General features: G+C 34.0%; 1 protein-coding gene across 19 annotated transcripts in view; it reads right to left on the bottom strand.

Annotated features, from left to right (window-relative positions):
• Positions 1–19,292, bottom strand: part of FIP1L1 (factor interacting with PAPOLA and CPSF1) — a 72,500-nt gene that overhangs the window by 29,510 nt on the left and 23,698 nt on the right. For 9 of the 19 annotated variants that reach the window (XM_041724515.1, XM_041724519.1, XM_041724522.1 and 6 more), the window contains 2 exons: positions 18,714–18,823; positions 1,855–1,948 (listed from right to left, as the gene is read on the bottom strand). In XM_041724515.1, coding sequence (XP_041580449.1) covers positions 1,855–1,948; positions 18,714–18,823 — 204 coding nt within the window. Of the gene's footprint in view, positions 1–1,854; positions 1,949–11,401; positions 11,510–18,713; positions 18,824–19,292 lie in introns of all 19 variants that reach the window. The other 10 variants (XM_041724508.1, XM_041724510.1, XM_041724512.1 and 7 more) reach the window with 3 other exon arrangements.

The raw sequence follows: 19,292 nt of genomic DNA, 5'->3' as shown, positions 1-19,292 counted from the left end.
ACAGTTAATTTAAAAAATGAATAAATGTTCTTGTCTAAGATTTAAAACTCAATAAATTCATTTAAGAAACGAAGTAGAAAGTTTTATTCAGATATACATATTTTGAGAAGGTAGAAGTAATTTTTTCTGTGTGTGATATTTATGTATATATACAGATGTGAATATACATTTACACACACTTTTTAAGATGTCCATATAAAGCCTAGAAAAAATGAACTGAATCATTACCAAAAAATGTAGTAAGAAATAATAAAAACACTCTAAACAAGAGTACTTCTAAATTAAGTACATTATAAATATAAGGTAGTAAGTATTATCTGTTACCCAATCAATTACAGTATTCAAATTAAGGCAATGTAATCATTAATCACAAATGCCAGCATTAAGAAATTAACATGGCAGTAGAAATGGATATTCACTGTACTAGGGCTTGTCATAGTCAGGTTGCATGCATTAATAAATAAGCAGCCAGATATAAAATAACTTTTCCATGTGAGCCTTGTAATTTTAAGAACAAGGATTTATACTTGAAAAGTAAACATGTTTACAAAATACTGATCTGTGTAAACAGGTCAGCAAACGTAAAGGAGACACACAGAGAAATCTGGATTTTTGTCAAGGCTCCATGAGGGATTCCGATGTGTAAACATATTTGGGAAACAGGAGAAACATCCAACATAATGCTGTAAGTTTAATTTATACTTCTAAAATCATTGTTGGCTAAAGGGTATCACTTAAACATATAATCCCTCTTTTCATTAACTTTTCCTACATTATAAGTACAGTAACTTTTGTAATGCTTATGCTGATAAGCTATTTTTTAAAGTAGCTAACAGAATTATTTTAAGAAATCATGGCATTTTAATGGTGGGGGAAAGAAAAGAAAAGAGTGCTATCTTCCAGTTTAGAAATGATTTACTCTTCAGGCTAAAAAGATTAATTTACTAGAAGTAATGAAATTCAAAATACTTTGACATTTTTAAAATAAAAGTACTCATGAAAAGGTAATAACAAAAACCAGTATGATCAAGTTAGTATCTGAAAGTCTCAGTTACTAAAGTTCTAACTCGAATCCAAGTTACTAATATCAACTCTTTCATTCTTTCACTTGAAAACAAAGGAAATCTACTTCCCTCCAAAATGACATGTTAAATTATGGTATATCCATATAATGAACTATTTGAAAGAAATTTAAATATTTTTAATATAGAAAATGGGGCAGCCCGGGTGGCTCAGCGGTTTAGCACCACCTTTGGCCCAGGGCATGATATCCTGGAGACCCGGGATCGAGTCCCATGTCGGGCTCTCTGGATGGAGCCTGCTTCTCCCTCTGCCTGTGTCTCTGCCTCTCTCTCTCTCTCTGTGTGTGTCTCTCATGAATAAATAAATAAAATCTTAAAAAAAAAAATATATAGAAAATGCAAATAATAATTTTTTTAAAAGAAGATACACAAAAAATAATTATAACAGTATATCCTAATCTTGTCTGGTGACAAGGAAGAGATGTATCAGAGTGTTAAGAGTGGTTATCTTCAGATGCTAGAATTATTGGTGGTTTTATTTTCTTCTTTACACTTTTCCCGTATCTTTCCCTTTTTTTTGGTCCAAGTAACCTACATGTTATTTTTTACAGCAAAGGAAAAGAAATCTTACTAAAAAAGATCCAAAGATAATAAATTCTAAATGAAATAGCTTTTGTAATAAAAGGGTGATTAATTCCATATTTTAAATCTTCTTTGTAGCACCTAAAGTACCTAACATATAGCATAGTACTATAAATGTATATTAATACATTAAGTTAGAACATAGATGTAATCCTTCAGCTTAAAAATTAATAATTTTAAAATAGGAAACCTGTATGTTGCTGTTTTCATTTGCCCGTCGCCTTCCTTCAACTCGACTAATTGTTATAGTCTGACCAATAACATCAATTGCTCCAGGTAATCTCCTGTAACATAGAAATTGAATCAATTCAGTTTCACCTAATTAGATGTTTGAAAAATAACACAAATACTAGGTGAGACATGAAACCAAAGACCTTTTGCCATGTACTTTAAAATAAAACCAGATCACAACACACATTGAAAAAAAATTCACTTAGTTAGTTAGATCTTACTACTTTGTACTGTCATAAAAGCTAAGCTTTATTAGTAAGCTGGAACAAACGTACCTAATGATGGTCATGTTAAATTTAAGTATTTTTATAGGTTTTCTTTTAGATCTCCTGTTTTTTAATAGTCTCCAACTAAATTTATCTTTGTGGAATTGAATCAGGTAACAAATGCTAAGCAAATGGAAATAAAAATTTTTGGCTGCTATAATTGTAAAACATGTTACAGTTCTATTACAGAAACTTAAAAATTCCCCCAAAAGACTTGAAAAGAAAGAATGTTCATTTTGATACACACTGTATTTTTCTTAGTGATTTATTCCAAGAATTAGAAAGTATAAAATGGGATCCAATTTTCCATTTCTGATAACTTGCCTTTAAATAGAAAATTTTAGGGATCCCTGGGTGGCGCAGCGGTTTGGCGCCTGCCTTTGGCCCAGGGCGCGATCCTGGAGACCCGGGATCGAATCCCACATCAGGCTCCCGGTGCATGGAGCCTGCTTCTCCCTCTGCCTGTGTCTCTGCCTCTCTCTCTATCTCTCTGTGACTATCATAAATAAATAAAAAAATTAAAAAAATAAATAAATAAATAAATAGAAAATTTTAAATATTTAAATGCCTGCCCCACTCCAGTTGTATTTATAATCCATTAAAGTTTAAGTATATGAGTAGATGGAAAAAGTCTACCACAAAATAATGCTGCAAATTTAATGAGGAGAAGATAGTAAGTTACATTTTAAAAAATGTTAAAAGCCAGCTAGTAGTTGAGGATTTTATTAAAGCAGATATGCTTAACAAGATAGAAAAGTCAGTTGAAAGAAAAGGCAATGAAAAATGGATGCAAATTAGATGAATGTCTCTTCATCTCTACTTTAGTTCTCTAAACAATCCCGCCTTTAACAATTTTAGAGAAGCAAAACACTACAGTACCATGGATCTTTCCACAGTCATCACAGTTAGGCTCCTAAAACAACTAATAACAACTACCATTTGTTGAATGTTTACACATTATACCTAAACCTCACAACCACAAGCCTTCCCTTAACAAATTACCGTATGCTTGTTAGAGGTATTAAGGCTAGGGCTCATAGTGGTGTCACTAACATCAGTAATAATTAAATGGCAAAACTAACTTTCAAATTTCAGTCTGATTCCAAAGCCTACAGACCCTTTCCCTTGAGCTATTATGCCTCCTAGCAAGATAACTGGCTTTTGATTCTGAAAATCAAAAATTGGTGAAAGTCTGCCTCAAGTGAACCTTGAGAAGCCCCATAAATAATTTTATGCTCACAAAAAAATAAAGATAGCCCTGTAAAAAATGCATAGTGGGATCTGAAATGTCTTCAATTACATAGTCCATTCCTACTTATCATCTTGCCCACTTTTAGACTTGTGCTCTATATAACTCCAATAGAATTTTTTTTTTTTAAGTTCAAGCTTTTCTGATTTTATGCTCAGGTCATTGACTTCCCAGATTTCCTCACAAACTCAAAGAGCAAAAGTGATTTCTAACTTAACTTTACCCTTCAATATAGCTGGAAACTATCCTAACATTCACACGTGAGAAAAATCCAAATAACTCAGACATAAAAAATACTGCTATTTTCCCCTAAAACTTAGAACAATTACAAAACTATAACTTCATATCAAAGCAAATGCCATCATCCCACTGATAGCTATATACAACTCAGATTCCAACATCCTAACAGATATAGGTGTATATCTTGATGCCAGAATTTCCCTCATCTTTTATTGCTACCGAGGCTTCATTGTAAAAATCTTAACCTCTACTATTTCCTTTTCCACTTTTTTCTATTCCTAATTGCCACATTCTCCCTCCTCCAACTTTTAAAATTTATTCCGCTTAAGTACAAATTCTCACAAATTTATCTGGATTTTCAATTTCTCCAAATTGTTAAAGTAGCAAAACTTAAATCTAGATCTAACACTCTAATGCCCATGCCCTAAAGGAAAAATTTCTATATCCTATGGATTTCTAAAGACTGCTTCCAAAAATTCTGAAACATATGAGAGTACTCATTCCCCAAGGTTTATCTTAAATATAGTCAGAGAAATCTAATTTTTCAATTTTAAATGGATTAATCACTGAAGACTCAAAAGCTTCTAAAAATACACACATGGAAAATCAGCCTTAACATCAGTAGAGGAAATCCAAAAAACTGCAATTTCTTACATTTCTACAATAATAATAACTCTTTGTCCATGAATATTTACTACACAAACAGATTTACCTTAATCAGGTATGTGAAGTTTATCATTTTGTACAAATATTTTTGACAGATATATAAACATATACCAAAGTAACAAAAAATACATAATATTTAACAGAGATAATTAACAATCCAGTTATCTTGATGTCACATTACAAAAAATGATGCTGAAGCACATTTTTGTGAAAATTTTTAACAAATCACTTTTTATTTCAGGGCATAAAAAGATCTAATAGAGCTTCACTATGGGGATCTACTGTAACTTGAGTTTCCAACTGCACAAGTTTAACTGGGCTTACTTACATATCTGTTAAGTAAGGCAGATAGCTAATGTAGATGTCAAAATTCTCTATATTGGACTCAATTATACAGTAAAAAGCTGGAGAGAGACAGAAACTAATCACGACAGATATCGTAATGCAGGTAGTAGATGTTCACAAAAGCCTCTACCTTTCATGAATATGAAAATATCTCTGAAATTATAATGGAATTCAATTGACACATTTTGGTGATACTGATGTAGGCTGCTTATAAAGATACAACAAAAACTTTAAGAGTGACAAAATTAGGGCCAAATGAAGACAAGGAATTAGCTATTAATCTTTGTCACCAATTATCTGAGCTTTTCATTTTTTAACAGTCAAAATAAAGGACATCATTAATAACAAAAGTCTTTTGATGTAATATCAAAATAAAGCATTAGTTCTAAAGACAGCATTTCCTGGTAATACTACTAGTGAGTACCTACTATGTGCCAAAAGCACTATTCTAAGCACCTTTATATGCATTTTCTTTTCATAATAACCTTATGAAGTAGCAACTATTATTTCTATTTTACAGATAAAAATAAAGAGAAAAAAATTTCTCCTGGGTCCATGTTAAAAGAAGACATGGGAGTACAGCGGTTTTCAGTATTTTTGATCCTAAAATAGTTATTTAAGAAACACATTTTGCACAGCAATACAGTACACACATATAAAAAACTAGAAGTTTCATGAAACAATACTTACATTTATTATAAAGAGTAAAGAGTACTATTATAAAGAGTACATTAAAATCAAACATGAATTATTAGTATTAAATAATCATACATAAAAAAGGCAAAATAATACAAAACCAAGAAATATTTGGTGGTTGAGACTATGAAACTGATTTCACACCCCTCTAATGGACTGAAATCTCATGCTGTGAAAAACACAGGGACAAAGTCTCCAATATTACTACAATGAAAATGTAAGTGAATTTCACAGAACTATTTCTCAAAATGTTCAATACCAAATGAAGCATAATATGCAATTCAATAAAAGCAATTTAATCAGGTAGAGCAAAACGATGTGGTTTGAGTACATATAGCCCTGTTGATACAGACTTGATCTAAGGACTGAACTATATAATTTTGAGCAAGAATCCTTAACTAGCATACACAGGCTACGGAGGGATCAGGAGGTACCTGAATTTAAATATATGCATGTGTGGGATCCCTGGGTGGCGCAGTGGTTTGGCGCCTGCCTTTGGCCCAGGGCGTGATCCTGGAGACCTGGGATCGAATCCCACATCGGGCTCCCAGTGCATGGAGCCTGCTTCTCCCTCTGCCTGTGTCTCTGACTCTCTCTCTCTCTCTCTGTGACATATCATAAATAAATAAATAGAAAAAACAATTTTTAAATAAAAATTAAAAAATAAATATATGCATGTGTATAAATGTATTTTTCAGGCATAAGAATCTATAGTTTGCAGCAAATTTTCAAAGAGGTTACTGCTTTAATGTTCAGAACCACTATTCTAAAAGATGAATGAATCACATATCCTTGAACAAGTCTATGAGTGTATTTTCTCACAACAGAGCTTCTAGTGAGAACTGTGCAGCAACAGTTCAAGGATTCATTCTCTAGGGAAAAAAACCTAGATGTGTCTATTAAATACTCCCAAGTTAAGACAGAGGCACTAGTATCACTGTCTAACTCAGGTCATACACCTAAAATAGATGCCTGTAACAATTCTGCATGGAAATTGGTATCACATCTTTTAAGCTACTTTAGGAAAGATAAGCCTTGAAAGACAAAGAATGGATTTAGCCACAGAGGATGGAGAACATTTCAAATGGAGGAAAAACATGAGCACAGAAAATACGTAAGGAAAATAATGGGCATGATTCCAATTTCCAATTCAGCAAATATACTACCTACCAATCTGTTTGCAACAGAAAAAGCATGATAGACCTTTGGTACTGGCTACCAACAAAAAAGGCTTTTAAAGAAGAAGAAAATATAAATTGAGACACAAAAGAAAGAGCTCTATGAGGTTATAAAAATGCTATGCAAATGTCAGTTTTCATCCTACTAAATCTATCACAGTTTACCTCAGATTCCAAGGTGGTCACTAAATATTTGATTAATAATCAATTCATAATCTTCATGCCAAGCCAGAATCCGATCTCTCAATCAGTGGTTCTCAATGCTTCCTACACATCAGAATCATCTGGGAGCTTTTAAGAATCTCAATGCCCAGAGTGTACACCAGACTACTTAATTCAGTTTCTAGGGCCTAAGCATCTATAATTTTTTGACGTTCTCCAGGTAATTCCAATACACAACCAAAGCTAAGGACTACAACTAAAGGCATGCCCAAGGAAGACACTTACATTGTATTTTCTTTCAGAAATCAATTACATTAGCTGATAAAAATTAATACATAACTCCCTATTACTCAATAAAGTCATATCTACCAAGGCATTGCTATAATTCATTGCACACATATTTTTATATTCATATTTTGAATTTTGTGGAGTCACACTGTACTGCCTCTATACTTTTACTTTCATAAGCACAAGAATTTTCTCTACAATGTATACAGTTTATATAGAAAGCTTAATATTTTCTATTTTCTATTTACTATTTTCCAAGTGAAGATTAATCAAAACTTGTCTTGAAAAAAATGTCCAAAATAAAAATCACAGAATTTAAAACTGTTTTCAGAGCATCTAATTTCTTGTCTATCAGTACTACAGCTAAAGAGCAGAGATCCAAAGGGAACTAACACTTACTAGGTGCTCTGCAGAAGGTGCTTCTGCAGGCTTAGAAGCCATTTAACCCACAAGTACTTGGCGTGAAGTCCAATTAGTTTCATTTTCACAGATATGGAAAAAGCTTTTTTGTGAAATAAGGTGCCAGTACCCAGATTCAGGCTCAGGTATGATTAACGCCAAAGTCTACTTTTTTTCCATGCTAATTTTCTGGGGCCTGAATTTTTACAATGTTGTTACTTCTTTAAGCTATCTTAAAAACAAAAAACCTTTGAAGGCTTAAAGGTGGACAGACTATGCTAAACTTTGACTCAGTAGAGAACGTAACTGTGTTCATTAAGAATTGTGTTCAAATTTACTCACTTTTGCACAGAGCTTGAAATAAAGGCTTACACGCTATACTTATGTTTAATTTCATTTTTTAAATATAGGAAAAGATATCATTTTACAGGCAATCTTTTAAAATAAAGGCCTTCATATGTCCAATCACATAAAATCTTATAAGCTACATAATACAGCAAGAAGCATTCAGAGTGCTCTATCAAATGTCACGAAGGTACAGGTACATCTTTTGAATATATTATTTCATCAAGACATAAAATAACTAGTGCAAGAACAAATGAAGAGATCTTGGATTGAATGTCCACTTAACATCCAGTTTTATTGTAAGTTTTATGTTTGTTAAAAGAATTGCAAGCAGGTTTAAATATTTTGGTGATTCAACATTAAGAATTTTACTATTCTTCTTTCAAGAGTCTGAATCAATTAAAAAGCATTATTAATATTAAAAATAAGCTTAATAAGATAACCTAGAATTTGAAACTATCTACCAGCATTTGATATAAATAGAAACAAAACATACAAATAAACTGGACATTAGGAGACGATAACAGCAATCATCCATACTGCCAATTTCAATTTTCTGTGTTCATTAAAACTGCTTCATTCTTCTTACTAATTGGCTTAGTAAAGTGTCACAAAATTCATAAAACAAACTCGTACCAATAAAATGTCCTTGTTACATACATATATAGCTTGAAGAGTACTGTGAATCAAAGGTGGAACAATACTGTTTTATGTAAATTAACTGGAACCCACGAGATAAAAGTCTGAGTCTCCAAACACAGTAACATATAAAAAGGATTGCAACCACTGTTTAATTGCTCTTTACAAAGAGATCTAAGCCATGTTTCAAAAAAACCCCTATATTTCTCAGTTACCTTAATTATAAGAGTTAGCATCTCATTTTTTTATGGCTAAGTTATAAACTTATATGCTGTATGTGTGTGCATATATACATATATTCCAAAGGAGAACAAGAGCTTTTATCTCGAGTTTCTTTTGAACTTTCAAAAGCACAAAATACATACTGAAAATAGTGTCATATTTCCTACTACCTACATTCTGAGACTAATCACAAAGTCAGAATAGGAGTATTCTGTGTTCCCAATGCATCTTTTTTGGGGGTGGGGGAGTAACAGTATAAACACTCAGATGTATTATTTTCAGTTACAAGAAATAATATTTTCTCTATAGTTATATTACTTCAAGAAACAAACCATTAAATCAAAGGCACAACTATTAAAAAATTCTGCTAAATGACTGATTTAAGAAGAAGGAGTTCCAGATATTGAAATAAGAGAAGAAACATATACAGTTTCATATTGCATTACAAATAAGTGATCTAAGTATTCCTATGCCTTTGCTTATGAAAATCAACCTGCCTTAACTGCTGGTACTAAAAGGCAGAAAACCAGGAATTCTAGGCCTGACTTTGCCTCTTAATTAGCCATAAATTTGGCATATTTCCTACTTTCTCAGATCTCCTTTTCCACACAAACCAGAGACTAGCCAGAAAATAATTTCAAGATTCAAAAGGTCTTCCTGGATGCCTGGGTGGCTCAGCGGTAGACCATCTGCCTTTGGCTCAGGGCATGATCCCAGGGTCCGGGAATGAGTCCCGCATCAGGCTCCCTGCAAGAAGCCTGCTTCTCCCTCTGCCTATGTCTCTGCTCCTCTCGCCATGTCTCTCATGAATAAATAAATAACATCTTTAAAAAAAAAAAAAAAAAAAGGCCTTCCTGACAACACAATCCAGTCCTGTCATTTTAAAAGTGCACAAACAGGGGTGCCTAAGTGGCTCAGTCAGTTAAGCATCTCCCTTCAGCCCAGGTCATTATCCCAAGGTCCTGGGATGGAGCCTGAGTCAGGTTCCCTGCTCGGTGGAGAGTCTGATTTTCACCTCTCCCGCTTCCCAACCACCACCAAATAAATAAAAATCCTTAAAAAAAAAAAAAAAAAAAAATGTAGAAACAGAAGCCCAGAGATTTTAGAGAACTATCTTAAATTCACACAGGCACAAAACCAAACCTAATGTCCATATCCAGTATTTATGCAATGACTGTTTGAAGAAAGTAGTTATTCTTTATCTACAAAGCTGGCTATACTGATTCATTTCAACAACAGAACAACGAAAATGAAAGCTCTTATCATCTGGCCTTTTTGGGATCAGTAAACAGGCTGTCCAGATTGCTGGCCAGGTTAAATATAAATCTAAGAGTTTCTCTAGGCACTGTATGCTACAATAACCAAATTAATTATTATATAGAAATTGTATTATTAGCGCTCCTGTTAAACTTTGGGGTTTCGTGGAAATATTAAATGTGAAAAGCTTCAAAGACTCCACTCCAGACTTATCAGATCTAACTTATTTCAAAGACTTGAAATTTTTACTGGTTCTTCAAGAATTCTAGTTTTAAAAAGATCAATATCATGTAATACTATGAAAAATGTCAATGGGTACACTTTTAAAATAAAAATTTTCATTAAAGCAATCCATGCAACAACTAAGACTATTCTAAGAATCTAGATAATATATTTCTATCTGCATCAATTACTATACTTATAATTTGGATATTATTTAAAAGGTCAAAATATTTTTGACTTTCAGATGAATAGTCACTTTTGAGAATGACTAAGCTTATTCTCTCCTAACAAGAGAGCCTATCAAAGCCAAGCTGACTAGAAATTCTTACTATTCATGGAGAATATATAATGAAGACCTCGAAGAAAAGGAAACCTAAGAAAATAAAACTGGTAGTGTTTCCTCCTGTTGCTTTTCTTTTAGTTGTTATGATCAGAGATATACGATCATAAATGACATATTTAAAAGTTTACAAATGAAAATATTTAAAAGCACATTAATATAGCATCAACCTGCCCAGGAAGAAAACTTAAAATGCTGTAACAACAAACACAAACAAAATACCACCCCCATACCATCATTGTTTAAAACTTTAAATGATAAATTAGGGAGGTATCTAAGTCTGTATTTCTCAGTCAAGCAAACTGTTAACTGCTCAGACGGATTACTATTGGCAATGCACTGTCATATCTAACATATTTGCTTCTCACTACATCCCATGAGGTAAAAATTATTATTACCATGTTACAGGCTCAGAGAGTATATAGTACCCATCAAGGCTGCATGCTGTGTCATGATTTAGAACACAAACCAGAATTCTACAGAGGGGAATCAGGAGTAAAAGCATACTAACAATAAGGGACATGATACTTCCTAAAACAATTGGTAGACTCAATGAAATGGCTGCTTTTTGCACTGCAGTTTGGAAAGACTGAGTGCACTTCAATTTTACAGGTTCTAAATATTAGTTCAGAAGGCTAAATCTTATTCAACAAATAGTCAGAAACACACCCAGGGATTTAACAGGGTGTGATATAAGAAAGAAAAATTAAACCTGCAGCAGTGGGGAGAAAAAAAAAGTTTATTGAGGTCCCATTAGCATGGTTCCATGCAATTTATAGCATAGTATAAAAAGCCAGAGAGATGAGAGGCAAGGTGTAAGGTGACAGGGCCTGACTCATGATTTTTAAAACCCTCAATTTCTGTAACGAAAAAGCATAATTGAGGGGGTAAAAATATGGTACAGTCTAATCAAAATTTTATCTTATTACTAGACAAAACAACACTGATGATCTAAACATCAGGGAGTAGCCAATGTTTAAAAACAGCCTTACCTTAGGTCAGGTGATTCGGCCCTCCCATACCGGTCCTGCCACTTCCCAACGCTGGAATTGGCTTTTCTGGAGGCAGTACTTGTCTGAGACTGAGAAGAGGTGCTGTTTCTGGTGAGATAAATTTTCTATGTTTTTTCTTATATATTGTTGTCTCTGACCCCCCTTGTTCTGTCTTTTTCTTTTTCTTTGACATGCTTTTTCTAAAGTCCTTTAGCATGTTCCTATTATATCATTCTCTTCAAGTCTCTGTGGTACTGTAACTGCTAGTAGGTATTTAAATATAAATGTGTTACCAACATTTTATTAACTCTAGAAAATTTTTAGAAATATTTTTCAAAATAATATGATGTCAAAATGCAAGAAATAAGAACCAAGGGCATATCAGGTTATAATATATCATTAAGAGATAAATTTATGTGCTTTAATGAATAATATTAACTTCTGTGGCTTCAAAAAACCTTATTCAAAACTTTGGTATTCCTTTCCTTATATTCTTCAATAGGTACAAGTAGTATACCAGCTAACAGTAACACTCTGATGTGTTTTATAAAAGCCTACTATAAATATATACATTTAATAAAAATTCCTTTTCAAAATAACTCTTTCAAAATAAATTTCAAAAGAAAGTTAATTTTAACCACAGTGACACACTCCATAAGATGTTCAGCTATTTACACTCTTGCCAGTCCCTTAAAGGACTAGTAAGAACACACCTTCAATAGGTAAATTTTCTATAGCAAAAACATGTATGTTACGTATCTGCTTATTTATGTAAAAAGAAACAGGAAGAATAAACCAGAAACTAGATAAAATGTAGTCAGTTATTAAAAAGTGAAAGAAATAGGGGAAAGGATGACAAATCTGAGTATACTTGGAACTCTGTTAAATGTTTTATATACGCAAAGAATAAGTCAATAAACATGGAGGAAAAAGAAAAGCTAATACTGAATACAAACAGAAACAATGGAACAATTATACTTTAAATGATTAAACGATTAATATAATCACTCTGAAGAAAGCTGAATATTTTGACTACATACCCTCAGCCGAGAAAAAGAAAAAAGGAATTCCAAAGAAATCTTGAATTCTACTTAACAGGTTTGGTTTTCAAAATGGTAGGTGAAGTCCTAATCTATTCTAAGTGTATTTAGGATTAAGCAAGTAAGTACAAACACTGAAGTTTTTGGGAACCAGATTCTCAATGCAGTGAGATGGAGATGTAATATGGAAAAAAGAAAGGAAGTAGAAACCTGTGGTGTCAAATTTGAAGTGAAAGAAACATGGATGACTGCATGATTAAAATTATATATAAGGCAATTTCATATTGAAATTGTTTTGTTTTCTCCAAGTGCCAGATGCTGAAAAAGCCCAAATACCACGACACTCCAACAGCAACGAACATAACTGGTGCCAAGATCTTGGCTTCTAATCATTTCCCACTAAAAGGCACCAAGGCGCTTTCAAGAAATGGTTGTTTCCAGGGAGGGGCAGAAAAAGCATAAGATAGGCCTGGAACATCTGGTAAAGCTAGAAAGTAAAATCCTCCAAAAAAAAATGATGGAAACAAATCAAAAGGTCACAGGAGCCACTCTGAAGAGGCTGCCATAGGGCAAATCTGGAACAATTTGAACATCAATATGAATTACGGTATATGTAAGTTATAGATATAGTTTATATACACTACATATACAAATAAACCATATTTATAAGCCACAAACACTCTCACACATAAAACAAAAATTAATGAGTCTAGTTGATAATAAGTGGAAGAGATGAGAAAGCTCATTTTTAAAGAAGAATGCCAACAAATTAATGTAAGAAAAGTAACAGAATTAGATAATCACTATTTTACAGCTATTATAATAGTAATGGGAAAAAGTAAAAATCATCAATGGATACTAAAATTCCCTGGAAGTTTAAAAAGAATTAGGATATTTACAGTTACCTCGAAGATTTACTAAATACAAAGTTAAAATAGTAACTTTGCAGTACAAAACCCAAAGAACACCATTACAACTAAACCATTAAAGTTATCATCGCTAACCATGGGGCAAAATGATATCATCTACCTCCAGGCTGATGCACTGAGGACACAACATCACTTCTGCAGTTTCCTGCCTAAAAAGCAAAACCTGAATCTGATCAAGAGGAAACATCAGGCAAACTCAGATTGAGGATGATTTACAAAAGTACTGGACTATACTCATCAAAATGCAGAGTCAATAAATACAAAGAATGTCTGAGAAACTCTCAGATTAAAGAATAAAGAGATAAAGGAGTTAATTATAATGGATGATCCTGGACTGGATCCTAAATCAAGGAAAAGAACTGCCATGAAAGACATTATTGAAATAATTAGCTAAATTTATGGCTTGTTTATTAACATACTGGCTCATTATTAGATTTTATCACTCTGATAACTGTGCCCTGTGATTACATAACAAAGTCCTTGTTCTTTCATGCTGAAGTATTTAGAGGTTGAAGGCATGATGTTTACAATTAATAAATGGTTCGCAAAGGAAAATATTTTTGGGAAATTATAAAGCAAATATGGCCAAATGCTAATAACTGGTGAATACGGAGGAATAATACATGAGAGTCCATGAGTGTTCAGCTTGTCAAAGTTTATCAAGCTGTATGTTTGTGACCTAATATGACAATTTTTAAAGATTAAGCAAAACATTCTGATATATTAAATATTAACATTTACTTAAGTATGCCAATTTGCTGGGCAATACAGAAAGTTAGAAACCTAGCATTTCTACCAATTAAGTACAAAGAATCATTAAAAAACTTTCTATGCAAACATACCAACAGCCATCCACACTTCAATAAGGCAATCTAAGATTTTTAACAAAGGAAATACAGTGGTTAGGTCAGTAGTACAATTCATTACTATTTGTTGTGTCATCTCTACCATGTTCTAAGTGACATTCCTATCTTCTCCCTAAAGTCCATAAAATTTTCCTATCAAACATGTCTCTCTAATCTCCATAAATACAAAGACTAAAACAAAAAACACAAACATTTATTTAGGGAACTACTTCACAATGAACAAAAGTACGCTTTTGATCAAGATGAACCCAGAAAACAAGCTTTCCTAATGAGCAATGGGTACTGTTCTTCATATCAAAAAGTGATAGTTTTAATATGTTGGGTATGTTTCTATAAGTTATGGGGGCAATTATCCACGTTTTTGGTAGTAGTGATAGGTCCATTAACTTTTCTATCATTATTTTACCTCCTTTTCACTGTCCCTAGCTGCCACTACTCTCCAGGTCTCCTTCGATCCATGGACATCCATCATTATAAGCACTTTAGGGATCCTCTCCCCTTCCTTGTCCCTTTGTCATATTTGCCTGGTATAACTGCAACTCCTGTTAAATCCAACTCTAGCTAATCTTTACGAACATACCAACACCTGACAAGGACAAGAGACACACAACCATAGCCATTAACCTCAAGAAAATTTGGAAATGTACTCTCTCTCTCCTTGTGTGAATTTTTCATTCTACTAATTCATTCCTATCAACATATAAAAATGTTGTGATTTCTCTCATCTTGGAAAAAAGCCTTCTCTAGATGGCAAGTTTCCCTCCAGGTAGTATCTAGCAATCCTACTTCTTTCCCCTAGTTTATTCGTACACCTCTAAATGACTATTTCAGAATTTCTCTTCTCCAACAGTCAACACCCACTTCCACACACCTCACATTCATCAGGTTAAGTCTGCATCCTGTGCTGCTGGGAAAAACTGAAGCTGTCAGGAGAGAGCTTTCAGTTGTTCCCATCAATACTATCTTACCCAACTCACTTGACGGCATCCTGCCTTCTCTCCTGTTCGTATGAGTAAACTGTCCATCTCCTTTTTAAGGCTAACCCTCTTCTTGCATATCACATCCTCTCTAACTTTCTTAAGGACATTGCTCTTACAACTGCCCCTTCTTGCATCATCAATATTCCCTCTAGTAACTCATTCTAGGTATACAAACATGCTATAATTTCTATCATTTTAGAAAAAAATTCTCCCGATTCCTCATTTGCCTTAATACTGTTGTTTCTTTGCCCTCTCAAAAAAATTCATCAAAAAAGTTGGGGATCCCTGGGTGGCTCAGCGGTTTAGCACCTGCCTTTGGCCCAGGGCGTGATCCTGGAGTGCTGGGATCTAGTCCTGCGTCAGGCTCCCTGCGTGGAGCCTGCTTCTCCCTCTGCCTGTGTCTCTGCCTTTCTCTATGTGTCATTCATGAATGAATGAATGCATGAATGAATGCATAAATAAATAAATAAATAAATAAAATCTTAAAAAAAAAAAAAGAGTTGCCCATATTTTCTCATTCTAATTCCAGGGACGCCTGGATGGCTCAGCAGTTGAGCATCTGCCTTCAGCTTAGGTCTTGATCCCGGGACCTGGGATCGAGTCTCACATTGGGCTCCTTGTGGGGAGCTTGTTTCTCCCTCTGCCAATGTCTCTGCCTCTCTTTCTCTCTCTCTCATGATAAAATAAATAAAATCTTAAAAAATAATAATAATTCCTCTCCTTCCATTCTCTCTTGAATCCATTCCAAAAAGTCCTTTTTTTCAAACTTCACCTTATGCCACTAAAAATGATCCTGGTCAGGACCACCAGCAACCGTTGTGCTTTAAAATCTAAAAAAAGGGGATCCCTGGGTGGCGCAGTGGTTTGGCGCTTGCCTTTGGCCCAGGGCGCGATCCTGGAGACCCGGGATTGAGTCCCACATCAGGCTCCCAGTGCATGGAGCCTGTTTCTCCCTCTGCCTGTGTCTCTGCCTCTCTCTCTGTCTCTCTGTGACTACCATAAATAAATAAAAATTAAAAAAAAAAAATTTAAAAACATAAATAAATAAATAAAATCTAAAAAAAGTTGGGGCACCCGGCTGGCTCAGTCAGTGGACCATAGGACTCTTGATCTTGGGGTTATAAGTTCAAACCCCATGCTGACGGTAGAAATCACTTAAATAAAATCTAAAAGTCATTCTCAGTCCCCTTCTTCTTGGCCAATCAGTATTATTTGGTAATTAATTCTCTACTTTGAAATACATTATTTTTCAAGACATACAATGGGTGTTCTTCCTATGCCAGTACTCATTCTTCTCTATGGATCTCCTCCACCTTCTTTTTCTTACCTGGAAAGAAGCACCCCAGGGCTCTGTCCTTACTACTTCTCTATCAATACATTCTAATTCAGTTTCACAACTTCACTTAAATACTAATTAAAACATCAACTATTCCGAAATTTCTATCCCCAGCCCGTATCTTTCCCCTTGACTCCAGATTCCTATATCCCTTCCTATGCAAATTCTCCAACAGACATCTCAATTTTATTATGTCCTAAACTGAATTCTTGGTCTCCCTCTGAAAAGCCCTCCTTCCTCCTACTGTCTCTTCCATCTCAGATGTAAATGATCTTCACCATCTGCACCACAACCACTCTGGCCCAAGTTATCTCTTACCTAGATAACTGTTACAACCTCCTAACTGGCCTCCTAGTTTCTACGCCTAAACACTCTGTAGTCTGATCTTTTTAATAAAGCAATTAAGACTTTAAAAACCTACAGTAAGGGGTACCTGGGTCACTCAAGCGACACTCAACCATCGGTTAAGCATCTGCCTTCAGATCAGGTCGTGATCCCAGGGTCCTGGGATTGAGCCCCGAGTCAGGTTCCCTGCTAAGTGGGGCAATCTGCTTCCCTCTGACCCTTCCCCTGCTGGTGCTCTTTCTCTCTCTTATTCTCTCTCAAATAAGTAAAATCTTAAAAAACAAAAACAAAAACCCTACAGTAGATTATTTCATTCCTCTGCACAAACTGTCAGTAACATCCTTTTTATTTCACTAACAGGAAAAGCCAAAGCACTTCTAATGGTACAATGCCCTACATAATCTGGCCCAAGGTTTTTGGGGGTTTGTTTTTTGTTTTTAATAAGGAGGGGGCAGGCAAAATAACAGAAAACCTGCTACTGATTTTTAAATAGTTTAATTAGCAAACATCTATAGAGTATTATCTATGTGCATACCACTGTTCTAAAAACATCACATAAATTGAATCATTTAATATACATAACTACTCTGCCAGAGATAGGTTATTATTATTAATTATTACTACATTTTACAGATCAGAAAATGAAAGAATAAGATTAGGGGATATGCTCAAGGACACAGAGCTAGTAAGTAATAGAGGCAGAATTCAAACCCTAGAAGTCTGGCACCAGAGTCAAAGATCGTCACATCATTCTATACTGCAGAACACAATAAACTAAATGAATAAAAGTAACCTCTTTTAAAATATGGAAAAAAAAAAGACTACATATTAAAAGGATTGGTACTCCTCAGCTATCATAACTTCTTAGCCAAACATTTGATGAGATTTCATTTAGTTTAAATAAAATTTGGATATGTCCATGACTAGTAATTGTTAGGAGGAGAAGAGACAGTCAAAATCCAAGATGGCTTTGTGACATTTAATTTTGGCTGAAAGTTTCAAGAACCTTTATCTTAGGGCTAAACCACATGTTCCCATACCATCTCTTCCTGCATTTGCATATTATGAAATATAATCTCTTAGAGCAATTCAAAATTACAGAATAACAAAACCAGAAAACTGTAAACTTAAGTACCACAAAAGGTAAATGATATGACTGAGAACTAGTTAACAGTTGCGTTACTCACTTGTTTCAAGCCCAAAGAAATAACTGACTTAAGTCATCTTTATCTAACTCAAATTAAACTAAGATCATATTTCCCTATTTTAGCTTACCCTTTACCATTTTCCTGGCAACAGGCTAACCATTTGCCAGCACATCTGCCTCTTACAATTGTCATCTTGTGAAATTCAAAGTTAGGTATTATCAAAACAAACCGAAGAAAGAAAAGAAAATGGTTTTAATCAGAAAGACTGCCCAGGCTGAAATTTTTACAATCCCTTTGACTAAAATTAGTAAAACACATTTAGGCCAATAGATCTAGACTTAGAAAGTCCCAATAATTCTTTATTTATGAACAATAATGAGCACAGAAAACAGCAAGACCATTGTTAACGCCATCTCTCCTATGTGTAAGACTATCTTTTTAATATACATGTAACTATATACCATGCTTCATTTATTGCTTACCTAGATTACTTTTTTTTAAATGGAAGGCACCCAGAAGAATTTTTCAGGGAATTCATTTTGTACTAAAACAACATAGAATGTTCCAGTTTTTTGGCAGAACATTCAGCACTTTTATACTTTATAGCCCTAATACAAGATGAGGATACCAATGCCTTCAATAAATGGAGTTATAATTGTCTAACTAACCTGCTTGGTGGGAGTCCAGTCTTGAACAAAGAAGGAGGAGAAGTAAACTCCGCTTTTGTAGATGGAAGCGCTGCTTCCTTCTCTGAATTTCCAGTTCTTCCCTGCTGTACCTTAAAAAAAAGGGTTATTAGCTTATTTAATAGAACACTCAAAATACATGAAAGGTATTCAAATTTGTAACATGTGATTTCAAATTAAATATGAAGTATGTTTTGTTGCTGAATATTTAATAAAATTATCCTATTTTAGAATAGCATTAAGTAAAGGCACCAAGGATGGATTAGGGGATCAAAATGTTCCCAACTATTAAAAAGTTCACACTAATGTCACTTAGCACTCTAATAAGCTATAAGTCCTTTCATAAACTCCCTTAAATGCCACAAATAAGTCCAAAATACTTGGTTATGACTCCATGTTTCAGAGTTCAAGAAAGGCTTTGAAGAATTTTCCCCTTCTATGTTTACTACCATTCTGAAAAAAAACCACCAGTGGCCATTTTAGCCATTCTGGCCATTTTCAATTCAGACTGTGATCTGCTCCAACATAAGTATTAATAACCCCTTGTTGCACTTCCAAACC

Source organism: Vulpes lagopus, chromosome 12 (assembly GCF_018345385.1).
Source record: "Vulpes lagopus strain Blue_001 chromosome 12, ASM1834538v1, whole genome shotgun sequence".
Taxonomy (NCBI): Eukaryota; Metazoa; Chordata; class Mammalia; order Carnivora; family Canidae; genus Vulpes; species Vulpes lagopus.
The sequence above is the reverse complement of the archived record's forward strand: the minus strand, read 5'-3'. Positions and strand labels throughout refer to the sequence as shown.